General features: G+C 39.0%; 1 protein-coding gene across 1 annotated transcript in view; it reads left to right on the forward strand.

Annotated features, from left to right (window-relative positions):
- Window positions 1-13,423, forward strand: part of WDR64 (WD repeat domain 64) — an 81,002-nt gene that overhangs the window by 21,079 nt on the left and 46,500 nt on the right. The window contains exons 6-9 of the mRNA XM_074896845.1: window positions 4,453-4,560; window positions 6,691-6,905; window positions 7,412-7,546; window positions 10,215-10,294. Coding sequence (XP_074752946.1) covers window positions 4,453-4,560; window positions 6,691-6,905; window positions 7,412-7,546; window positions 10,215-10,294 — 538 coding nt within the window. The remainder of the gene's footprint in view (window positions 1-4,452; window positions 4,561-6,690; window positions 6,906-7,411; window positions 7,547-10,214; window positions 10,295-13,423) is intronic.

Raw genomic sequence — 13,423 nt, forward strand, 5'->3', positions numbered from 1 at the left:
CCATTACCTCTTGTCCTATCACTTATTACTTGGTTAAAGAGGCTCATCCCCAGCTCTCTGCAACCTCCTTTCATTTAGTTGTAGAAGGTGATGAGGTCTCCCCTCAGCCTCCTCTTCTCCAGACTAAACACCCCCAGTTCCCTCAGCTGCTCCTCGTACGACCTGTGCTCCAGACCCTGCACCAGCTGCGTTGCCCTTCTCTGGACACGCTCGAGTAATTCAATGTCCTTTTTGGAGTGAGGGGCCCAAAACTGAACACAGGAATCAAGGTGCGGCCTCAGCATTGCCGAGTACAGGGGTAAGATCCCTTCCCTGTCCCTGCTGGCCACGCTATTGCTGACACAAGCCAGGATGCCATTGGCCTTCTCGGCCCCCTGGGCACACTGCTGGCTCCTGTTCAGCCGGCTGTCAATCAGCACCCCCAGGTCCCTCTCTGACTGGCAGCTCTCCAGCCACTCCTGCCCAAGCCTGTAGCGCTGCTGGGGATTGTTGTGGCCCAAGGGCAGCCCCCGGCATTTGGCCTTATTGAAACTCCTCCAGTTGGCCTCAGCCCATGGCTCCAGCCTGTCCAGGTCTCTCTGCAGAGCCTCCCTACCCTCGAGCAGATCAACACTTCCACCCAACTTGGGGTCATCTGCAAACTGACTGAGGGTGCACTTGACCCCCTTGTCTAGATCATCAGTAAAGATGTTAAACAGGAGTGGCCCCAAAACCAAGCCCTGGGGGACACCACTCGTGACTGGCCACCAACCGTATTTAACTCCGTTCACCACAACTCTCTGGGCCCGGCCATCCAGACAGTTTTTTACCCAGCAAAGCGTGTGCCCATCCAAGTCATGAGCAGCCAGTTTTGCCAGGAGAATGCTGTGGGAAATGGTGTCAAAGGCCTTACTAAAGTCAAGGTAAACAACATCCACAGCCTTTCCTCATCCAATAAGCAGGTCATCCTGTCGTAGAAGGAGATCAGGTTTGTCAAGCAGAACCTGCCTTTCATAAACCCATGCTGACTGGCCCTGATCCCCTGGTTGTCCCCCATGTGTTGTGTGATGGTACTCAGGATTAGCTGCTCCATCAGCTTCCTGGGCACTGACATCAAGCTGACAGGTCTGTAATTTCCCAGATCATCCTTCCGACCCTTATTATATATAGGCATCACATTGGCCAATTTCTAATCTGTCGGGACCTCCCCAGTCAGCCAGGACTGCTGGTAAATAATGGAAAGCGGCTTGGTGAGCACCCCAGCCAGCTCCTTCAGCACCCTCGGGTGTATCCCATCCCATCCCATAGACTAGTGTGTGTCTGTGTGATGCAGCAGGTCACTGACTGTCTCCTCCTGGAATGCAGGGGGGGTCATTCTCCCAGTCTCTGTCTTCTGGCTGAGGAGGCTGGATTCCCTCAGTACAACTAGTCTTGTTATTAAAGACTGAGGCAAAGAAGGCATTAAGCACCTCAGCCTTCTCCTCATCACTTGTTACCATGTTTCCTCCCACATCTAGCAGGGGATGGAGACTCTCCCTGGTCTATCTTTTGCTACTGACATACTTACAGAAACATTTCTTGTTGTCCTTGATTGCTGAAGCCAAATTAACTTCTAGCTGGGCTTTAGACCTGATTTCCACCCTGCATAGCCTCACAGCGTCTTTGTAATCACTGTGTGTGGCTAGCCCCTTCTTCCAAAGGCTGTAAACTCTCCTTTTCTCCGAGTTGCAGCCAAAGCTCCCTGTTTAGCCAGGGTGGTCTTCTCTGTCTCTGGCTTCTCTTAGAGCACCTGGGGACAGCCTGCTCCTGTGCCATTAACACTTCCTTCTTAAAGAGCACCCAGCCTTCCTGGACCCTGAAACCCTTCGGGATCGTCTCCCAAGGGATCCTTTCAAGCAGATGCCTAAACAAGACAAAGTCATCCCTTCAGAAGTCCAGAATGTCAGTCCTGCTGCTCACTCTCCTGGCCTATCTAAGAACAGAGAATTCTATTATTTCATGATTGTTGTGCCCTAGTCGGCCTCCAACAATTACATCATCCACCATTCCTTCTCTGTTCACAAAGAGGAGATCCAGCAGGGCACCTTCTCTGGTCGGTTCACTTTCCAGGTTTGTTAGGAATTTGTCTCCCACACATTCCAGGAATCTCTGGGACTGGTCCCACTCTGCTGTGTTGTATTTTGAGCAGATGTCTGGGAAGTTAAAGTCTCCTACAAGAACAAGGGCAAGTGATCATGAGATTTCTTCTAAATGCCTGCAGAATATTTAATCTACCTCTCTGTTCTGGGTGGGTGGTCTAGAGAGTAGAGTCCTACTACAACATCTGCCCTGTTGGCCTTCCCCCTGATTCTACTGCAGAGACACTCCACCCTGTCTTCACTACACTTGTACTCAAAGCAATCATAACAGTCCCTAACATACAGCACCACCCCACCACCTCTTCTTCCCTGTCTATTCCTCCTAAAGAGCTTGTAGCCATCAGCTGGCACACTCCAGTCATGGGAGACATCCCACCATGCTTCTGTAATAGCCACAACATCATAATTTTCCTGTTTCATCACAGCTTCATGCTCCTCCTGTTTGTTACCCATGCTGTGTGCATTGGTATACATGCACTTCAGATGGGCTGGTGTTTTGTCCCCTTCCCCCTTAAAATCTAGTTTAAAGCTCTGTCAATGAGCCCAGCTAACTTCTGCCCCAAGATCCTCTTCCCCCTCTGGGGCAGGTGCATCCCATCTAATGCCAAAAGGTCTGATGCCCTGTATACCAACCCATGACTGAAAATTCCACAGCCCTGACGATAACACCAATCTTGGAGCCACCAAATCCTTTCATCAGGGCTTGTTTGATTGCCTAAAATTCAACTACAATACAAAAAAGAAAGCAGAGGGACATCTGCCTTTTTCTCTGTGAGAAGTCAAATGCAAAGATTCTCCTTACTGCTTGGTTTTGATCTCCCTTTTGCCTCAGTACCATCTCACTGCATGTGGTAGCCTGCGAAACCTTTGCAAGATGCAGCTCTGTTATTTTGACTGCATCATCACAAGCCAGCCTACAAAATAGTAGCTTAATTACAAATGTAAAATCAACTTTTTCACACCAGTTAGTCATTGTTATCTGACACTATAGTAAGGACTCCAAAAAGCCACAGTTAACAAAGTCTTCCATAAGAACTACCAAGCAATCCATAAGGCCTCTGCAGGACTGACATTTGCTACATGCTTATTGTAGAAAACAACACAAGAAATCCTTGTAAATGTATCACCACTTGCCCACAGGCCATTAGGAAGGAAAGAAGCTTTCTCCTGCAATAGTGTTGACATCACTCTGTCAGTATTTTAGACCCTTTACACTAGCAGCAAAATCAATATTGTGTACCACTATGGAAATAAAAGTAGAAGTATCAGCAGCTGCCTTCGATTTGCCATTGCTTTAATATTGTGATTTTTTGCTTCCTAACTTACTTTGTGGATGTAAACTGTATGTTTAGCAACATAGGTCCCTGTTTTAGCTGTTTACCAAGTACTTCCACTGGCACTAGTTTTTTGGTGGTTAGAGGTAGGTGTAGCTTATTGAAGAACTGCAGTAACAGTGTTTAAGTCTGTGTCAAGTGTTTCTTTGTCACTTTAATCTAGAAAAGAAAGTAAGATGTTTCAGTCAGTGGTATGTTATAGATGTTCTGAATTATTTTAAAGGAATAGGTAATTGTGCCATGGCAGACATAGCAAATGGAGCATATTCCATTTCAATCCCACTCTTATTTAGGAAGGTCCATTACATTTTGGGGGAAAAAAAACAAAACAAAACAAAACAGGAAAAAGAAGCAAAATTCTGTCCAGTGTTATAGTGAATTTGAGTCTCTAATCTTATATTTTGCAATATAAATAATTTTACATTAAGATCTGTATAATTGGAGGTATATTTGAATGACAGATTAATATGGGCAGATATATATCTTAGGTATATTAGGTCTACCTATTTGAAGAATAAAAGTTATTTAATACGATTTACTTATTTTCAAAAACATTTGTTTCAGTAGGGTTTATGGTATTATAGCTGAAATCTGACTGCCTTTAACTTTCTGTTGTTCTGAACTAAACTGTATCTAAGTAAAAATTTGATCTGCTTTACCATGGTAAAGGTTAGTTTCCTCTGCTCAGAGTGCTTTTTTTCAGAGTTTCATTACAGTTCAACTAATAATATGTATGTATTGTTTCCTCTCATGTGCAACATCTGTGCATCTGAGGTGAGTCACTGATAACAGAGGTTGAGCCTGGTGTTTCTGTAACTTCATGTATGAGCTATTCCTGGAGTTAGAACTTGCAGTTCTGTTAGCTGGGGCTGAACCTAGCCGCTGCTAGTGCAGATTATATGGGATTTATGTGGAGATAGTTTAAAATATGTACTTAAATGACAGAGAAGTTTGTAAATTTACAGAAAATCCTTATTTATCTACCCTTTTGTTTTCATCAGGATACTGCTTGGATCACTGGATGTGATTTCCTACCGCAGCTGAAATGTGTCGTGGCTGTAACTGAAAGAACAGTCATTGTCTGGGACTATAAATCAAAAGAGAGCCAGGTATTATTTAGGATCAGGCAAATGTTAAAGAGGAAGCCTGAAAAAGATTAATCTTTGTTCTCAATATGCATTCATATTCCTTTTGTCTAACAGGATGAAGGCATTAACTTTTGTCTTTGTAGGAACTCAGTGGAACAATGGAATTTATCGTGAAGAACGAATACCCTTTCCACACCAGTTAGGATTATTAGAGTGTCTTAAATACTTGGAATAGAATAATTTTGGACTATGTTGCCAACAACCCTCCAAAGAATTTATTTTCTATGTATATCTAATGCATATGCATACAGATGTATAGCTAATGTGTGTGCATGTGCATATGTATATCTCAGAATCTATTAAGAATCAAGGGACAGGTTTTCCAAGGAATTTAACATGGACTCCTTTGAAGTAACTTTCTGATTTAAAGAAAATATTTCTTCATATACTGCAATTTGTTCAGGACTTTCCAAGAGCAAAATCACCTTGATGTTGATAGTGTATGTCCAAACTATTAAAGTTTTCCTGAATGCCTTATTACAAAGTACAATTTTTGCAAGGAATTCTGATCCATACCTTAGCTTTTTCCACCCATTCCTGGGACTTTTCTCAACAATACTGAGTTGGCTGAGAAGATGAGAAGAGGAAAAGTAAATATTTTTAGGATAAGATCAAGTCTTAGGATTTTATTTTTGTTTATTCTCAGTTTTGGTCCCTGCTATACAAAAAAGATGTGGATAGGCTAGAGAGGGTCCAGAGAAGGGCCACAAAGATGATCAAAGGACTGGGAAGCCTGTTGCATGCAGAAAGGCTGAGAGAACTGGGTTTGCTCAGCCCGAGAAGAGGAGGCTTAGGGGAGACCTTGTCACCATGTTCCAGTATTAAAAGGGTGGCTACAAAGATGGAGACTCCCTTTTTACATGGAGTCACATGGAAAAGACAAGGGGTAATGGGTACACTTTACTCCTGGGCTAATTCTGACTGGACACAAGAGGAAAATTTTTCACAGTGAGAATAATTAGCCACTGGAATAATCTCCCCAGGGAAGTGGTAGATTCACCAAAACTGGACACTTTTAAGATTCAGCTGGACAGGGTGCTGGGCCATCTTGTCTAGACCATCCTTTTGCCAGGAAAGGTTGGACCAGATGATCCTTGGGGTCCCTTCCAACCTGGTATTCTATGATTCTATACTTCAGTGATTAAAAGACTGCTCCCCAAGCTCAGACAGGTCAATAGAAGTCTTTCAGTCAATCCAATTGGACTCCTGTGAAGGAAGGCTCCAAAAATTTATTCTCCACTCATTATTCTCCAGGTTTCCTCCAGTCATTTCATCAGTGAGAACTGGAAGTGTTCTGTGGTTGAATAGGAGCAGTTCTCTTTTGAGACCACAGAAGTAATATATAGACAGTTCTGTATCTGTGTTATGCCTCTTTAACGTTTCTGTGCTACACAGACAACATTGAAGCAGTTAATTCCTACAGCATGTGAACAGTTCCAGTTTAGGTTGGCAAGGATGCTTTAATCAAATAACAGATGGAGCCGGGCAGTAGAACCAATAAACAGTATAATACAGATGACCCAAAATCCTATTCCTGGGCCTTCTCAGTCTAGCAGAATACCACAATGACTTGCAACTGTATTCATTTGCACTGTCTCAGTTCCTGAAAATTCAGACACCTGCCCATTTAAGTACACATGGTATTACCAGGCTGTATTAATAATTAGGACTCTGATATAATTTCTCTTTGTGTGTTACTGCTGCATTTTATGGTTTGAATAATTCTTCAGTTTTACTATTTCCAATTTTCTTCTAGAGAGCATCTTATTTTTGAACAGGAAGCCATATACAATCTTAGTAAATATACTATCCCACTTATCATGGGGCCATCCTCCCTAAAATTTGAAATTAGTATTTTCTCACCAAAATGGAAGAGGCTACCTCTGAAATAAAGCCTCACTGAAATCCTTAAAGTTTGCATTTAGCTTCACTTGATCTTCCATGTGTGTCTAATACCAGGAAACAGCTATCACAGGGGGAGCTTGAAAAAACAAAGTCAAGAATTGAATCCTGATCTAAGTAGATAAGCCTGATATGTTTAGTCAACTTAAGGACTCGTGCAATATCTAATAAACTGTCTACATTTCACAGAATAATTGCTTTATCATCAAACCAATGGAAAATGGTCTGCTCTGTGTTTGCACGGTGACTGTGTCAGATCACCTGGCTAAGGATGATATCCTAATGGGAGATGATAAGGGTTATGTTCACCTGCTTACTGTGACCAGTGATCACTTTAGATCGAAAGGATGTAAAGGCAAAAAAGAATCACAGCTTCAGGTCTTGGACTCCAAAACTTTTAACATGTAAGTTGCTTATGGTAAAATATTATCAATCTGGCAATTTTTTTTTTTTTAATATTCTAATGGAGGATTAGCTTTTGTGTATAAATTACCCCCACCTAACAAAGAAAATAATTTTTCAAACTGCAGTAAGTATGATTTTCTTGTTGTTATGTAAAGGAAATGCCATCATTTTCAGTAGGAGATCTTACAAGAGATCTAACAACAGAGAGGCTGCAGAGTAAAATTACAGGGAAAAATTCACAACTGCTGTTATCCAGATTGACACAGGCACAGCTTTATTGTGTCTGATTAGATGGCAGCATAATTGCAACAAAAGAAGTGCATGATTCAACTCTTAAGTTTAGCTCTGCTTGCCTTTGAGCTGGAAGAGTGGTTCTGTATCTGCCCCAGATATTAAATATTAGCATTGGTTGTGTATAATCTCACTGACAAAATCCCTGTGCACCTATGGGCATATTACAGTAAATGCTAGTATATCCTAATGACATCTCAATTTATATCCCCAGTGTTAAACGCAAGCTACATGATGACTGGGTTGTGAAAGTTAAGTATATTTCTGACCTAAATTGTTTTGGATCCTGCTCCTCAGACAGCATCCATTCATTTGTTTTGGATGACATAAAGCGGCTAGAGGACAACTTGTAAGTATATGACATCTTCTGAAAAAATAGACCTTTTGCTTTATAACTCTGCATGAGATTAGTGCCTTGCAACATACCATCCTGTTGTACTGAAGCTGTCTTTTCTGTAAGTATTGTATTTTGTTAATACAGACAAAAATACAACTACTTAAATACCTGAACATTTTTGTTAGCTTTTGATGTAGGAGAGGACTGACTGTGTCCTAACTAATAAGTTAGGTTGGCAGTATTGTCTGCTCCAACTTCTCAGCAGGCAAATTTCAGTTAGAAAATTGATTGCTTTGTCACATGTGTATCATGTATCCATTCATTTAAAAATTTACAGTTTCAGTTTCACAAGTTTCAGTTATACAAGCTTAAGCCAAAAAAGCAATTTATTCTAAGGGTTGTGAAATGTATTTGCTGTGCAGCAGGAGAGGTTGTGGCCTCCTTATTTGTGCTATATACTTATCCATATGGCCCATCAGTGCTATAGCTGATTCCAATCCTTACTAGTTTGTAATTTTAGAAGAGTTTATAGCCCGGTTAAAAAATAAATAATACAAACATAATTTGATGTAGAAAGGAAATATAAATAACATGTAGATAAAACTTTTTGTTTAAATATCTCAAAGCATTGTAAATATAAGATCGACTTCACAGTTCCTCTGTGAGGTACATCCAGAGATTAACAGATTTTTAAAGCTAGTAGCAACAATTATGATAATCTGTTTTATCTCTTGTTTAACACAGACCATAAATATTCACACAGTAATTCTTTCATGAATACAATAACTTTAGGTTTTATGAGTATTGCATGTCTGATGTGGACAGGAAAGTAAAATATGAAATAATTATAGCTTGTCCAAGGTCACATACTCTGTCAGGAGAACAGCTCAGAAATCCTGTTTGATTTTGTTGGGAGTTCTGGAGAAACAGAATTAATTTGAGGAGAAAGAAAACAAAGACTGCGGAGACAGAAGTATAGTCAAAAGAGTATATGCTACCACCATACACTGTTTGTAATACAGAACATTAATTGCAAATATCTTGGTAGGTCTTTTTCATTTAACACTGACTATAATTGTGTCTCAAATTGCAACAGATACATTTTTCTAAGCAGTTTCATTCAGCAGCTAAATGAAATTATATTTAGACAACTGAAAAATTGCATAGCTGTTAAAATTAATTTAATAGTCCTAAAAACAGCTATGGATCAGATCACTTTGAAATGCCCATTCCATAAGTAATTATGGTTGAAATAGATGATTTACTGGTGCTAACTAAATTAATTTCCCCATTTAACTTTGTAGCAAATAGTTGTTGTGCTTGAAGAGGGATGCAGTGTATCTTGTCTGCTATGTGACTGTTGTTTCTTTGTGAATAACGGCTGATGAGCAGTTTTAATCTTTTCTTGTAAAGTATCTATAAAAAGAGAGGTGTGGATGGGATCACAGGGTGTTTCTGTTGCCAGGCCATGACTTGGGCCGGACTTCACACTGCCGGAACCCCTTATTCACACTGATGTTGGAAGACTATCAAGACTGTTCATTAAAGAGACAACAAACAATTATATCAAAGTATTAAATTTAAGAAATAAAGGAAAAATATCAGAAATGCTGAGGAAATCTGTCAACTACATATTTAAATCAATTAATTACTATTTTATAGCATCAAGAGAATTAAGAGTCCTCTGTTAGAGCTCTGGAAAGAAAGCTTTGCTCCTTCTAAGTCATAGGTATTGAACAGCCTTTTATTTACACCTTCCTAGAAAGAACAAGCTCTTTCATTAATCCTCAGAGTTTCCTCAGTCTTTTGTCAAATTTACTGTCATCCCCAGTTACGGTTTTCAATATTAATGGCTACACTTAGCCCAAAATAAATTAACTACCTACTTGTCTGGATTTCAAAGAACATATTTAAATGTGTACTTACATAATTCTGTATGTCTTATTTACACCGACAGTCATTGTTTCCTGGGAGAGATAGGTGTTAGCCATGCTATTGCTGAATCCAAAAATCAACAAAATATTTGCTCATTCACGGCAATGTTTGAGACATGGAGAGACAAGCAGAAGTTGCTTAAAGGATGGGTTTAGAAGGGACATTGAGTCAATCTCAGTCTGTGATGGCTCTTGTGCTTTAGCAGTGAATACAACAGAATAATTCAGTTGAGTTTCAGAAACTTGCAGTCTTCATGTTATTATACAACACAAAATAGGTAAAATAGATACATTATACAATAAATTTAATGTAAGCAGCAGAAAAGTAACTGCACTTTATGCAAAATAGAGGCCGCAATAGACTTCCATGTCTGAAACAGGCAAAGGCAGTTGGTTTGATACTGTTCCTCAGTGATGAACTGCTTTAAGCACACAGACATCTGTGAAGGCTTACGTTGGCAACAGCTACTGTTTCAGGATTCTGTTTGGAGTACAACTGGTAAAGGATTCAGGTGTTTAAATCAGAGATTTATTACTTTAATGGAAAGTGCACCCTGTTCCTGTTTTATAAATGCTAGTATCACTATTGTCTGTATGACTATAAGTCACTGTTACAAATCAATTTGCTTTTACAAGAGATTTTATACATTATGCAAACAGCTACTCTATATACGAAAGTGGAATGACTGTAGACGGTATTTTCCTAATATTTCTTACCTGATTAACTGTTTTATTAATCATTACAGACCTGTAAAGGAATTTGCTGTCCCTAGAGGAGTCAGTGCCTTTGCATACTGTAGAAAAGCAAAAGTCATTGTCACTGGGGGTAAGTATTGGAGTTTTTTCCATGAGATTGTTCTGTTGTGAATTTTTTTTTCCCAGTTAAATAAGATAAAATAAAGCTGAGTTAGTATCTTAGGATCTTAAGAATTTAAATAATAGCTTCTGTCTTAAATGATAGGAAACAGAGCTCTTGCTTTTAATTGCTGGGAGGCTCACTCTGAAAAGATATACTTCCTGACAGGACTCTGTCAAGGGCTCAGTCTGGGTTTGACTCAAGTAACGTGTTTTTATATAATAAAACAGGAGAAAGTATGTTGAACTACTCTAAGGGACTTTTCCATGTCACACTGGTGACTGTCTTGGCCAAGTTATACACATTGCTCCTTGCAGTATCAGCAGGGCTCCCATCTCTTCCTATTACTCTTTGGCCATCCTTTCCTATTTTAAGCAATCACATTGGCCCATCTTACTACTTTCTGTTGCTCATCTCCAGTCATGTTTCCTTAAAGCTTTACTGTTTGTTCTTTCTCCCAAAGCAGACTACAGAAATTGCACTCTTACATCCATTTCTTCCCTGTTATGAAGTAATTTTATGAGCCTTTCTATTGTAGTGGTCATATTTTGTGCTGCAGAAATGTGGCTGGAGTATGGCAGCATTCTTGTTTATGTATTCTGTCTGACAGGGTGGTGCCCTGGAGTGACATTGATGCTGCTTATCTGAATGTATTCATTATGAACTATTTAGTATTCAGTCTTGCTTAAAACTTTGTTAAAAAATGCAATAGCAAACATAGCAATTCTTATGTCTATATTCAACAAGAACAATGGCCCAGGCTCTGCTGTTCAGCTTTGATAATATGCAAGACAGTAAAATATATTTGGAAAAAGAAAAAGACCTAGATATGGCAAATAATGCAATTCAAGTTGAATTGTAGCAGTTTACCAAAGGGAAAACTGTGACAGATATCAAAATAAATATCAGACAGCTCTATTGATTTTCTAGACACAAGGTTTAAGGGAAAAGCAATAGGGCTATACGAAAGTTATTAGTGAAAATTCTGAAGTTCAGCCTTGGAGGAGATCTTATTTGCATTGATTACCTTGTCACAAAAAGTAGTCTGGAGAAATTTACTGATGACATAAAGTAGGGAGGCCCTATAAAACAGAATGGTGTTACTATTTACTGCAGGTAGAACTGGAGGATTTTCCTGTGGTAATAAAACCAGGATGAAGTGTCTGAATATGACAGAAGGTCAATTACACAGGAACTAATAGAAGTTTCTGTTAACACTGAAAATTCTTCTTACGGAAATAGCAGAAAATAAAAAACTGGACAAACCTCCTAAGAAAATAAGAATAGCTATGGTAGGCCAGACCAAAGGTCTGCCTAATCCACTATCCCCCAGTCACCAGCAATAAACACTTATGACAGAGTATAGGGATAGGACAATCATGCAGCAATACTTGCCCTAGGTACCTGTGTTTGTTGAAATATCTATTCTGCAGTTAACAAAGCATTAACTTCTCTGAATTTGACATTGTATCCACTGGATCCACTGAATTCACTGTATGGTTGACATGAGATATATTTGAGAAAGATTAGTCGAATATGGAAAAAGGGTGAAGGAAACCTATCACACAGACTAAACCTATTGCACAGAGACTAAAAAGTGTATTTTCTATAACCTAGCAAAATTACAATTAACAAGGAATACCATTGCTATCTGTGAACTATCAGGAGAAAAAATATTAGACCAAAATTTAGAGCAGTGGTGTTCTGGAAGAATCTTCTGAATAGTGGCAGCTGCAGAAAGGAATATCCTTCTCAGTTTAAAATGGAGCTTGAATTTTTTGAAAAGGATAGACTGCATATTTGTCTGTGATGGTTGAAGTCTAGACTTAGAATGCAGGACCTCCTATCCCATCTAAACAGCTACCTAGTCAGAATATTTTAGAAGAGGAGATTTCATTTGCATTTTAAAATTATATTAAAAGGCATCCTCCTGCTTTTCAAGGTCATTTCCAGTGCTTATTATATTATGGATTATAATCCCACAGGCTGGGATCATCTCTTTCAATTTCACTGTGAAGTTTAGATCAGCCTTGGGCTACTACGAAGCTGCACCCAGAGTTAAGAGTAATGCTACAGTGCTTGAGAGATCGATCTACTAAAGTCTTTAAAAGCTGAGATTCAGAGTTCAGTGCTCTGTTAATAAAATACACTGCTCACAATGGCACAGCAGTCAGACTAGAGCACGCTATGTTTGCATCCATATCCTAAAAGACATCTCTGTCTGGCTGAGAAACTCATGTTGATGATCCAGTTAATGAGAGAATTGAACTATTTAGAACATAGGCTAGTCTTGTTGATTAGGAAGCCTGCAATTTTATGTGTAATATACTCTAAAAATCAAAGACCAAAACAGGTAAACAATTCAGGAATACATAGATTTCTTGGTGATGTGCAAACATTTGTAACAGCTATGTTTATATGTCATATTCAGAAATTAAAAGAAAAATCCAACCTTTGTTTGCAGACTAACTTCTGAAGTATTCAGGGGATAAATCTGCTAACCACTTTAAGTCCCAACCTGTTGTTATTTAGCCAGGTGTTTAAAGCACAAATAGTATGCAAAATGCTACATGTATTATTACACTGGGAGGTAACTATTTAAAAAGTCATGTTTTGGCACCCTTACTCTTCCATCATTTATTTAGTTGCATTTGAATATGCTCATGAGTTTGTCAGTACTATGACACAAACTGATTTTGTCTTCCAGATACTTGACATTTATAATAATGAATAAGAAAGATAAAAGCAAACCTGATATAGATTTCACTTTTCATGCTAAAAGCTAGACTTCAACCAGTAAAATGATAAAAGACTGATAGTAGCCTAAAATATGGAGCCCACAATAGTTTAGAATAACTCTTCTGTGTAGCATTTTGCATTAATATTGTGTTTAATGGTAAAATGATATGGTTTTCTTCTTATTCTATATCTATTTAAATTCCAACTATGTCTTAATCATCACTTCAGAGAACAGCTACAGATAAAATCAAACTATGTTTGCATATAAAAGCTGGAGATGATCAGTTTTAAATGACATGATACATCAACTTCTAACCCTATTAGTTGTTCAAATCCAGCTATTGTTCTCCTGTGAGCAGT

This window comes from Athene noctua, chromosome 1 (assembly GCF_965140245.1).
Source record: "Athene noctua chromosome 1, bAthNoc1.hap1.1, whole genome shotgun sequence".
Classification (NCBI taxonomy): Eukaryota; Metazoa; Chordata; class Aves; order Strigiformes; family Strigidae; genus Athene; species Athene noctua.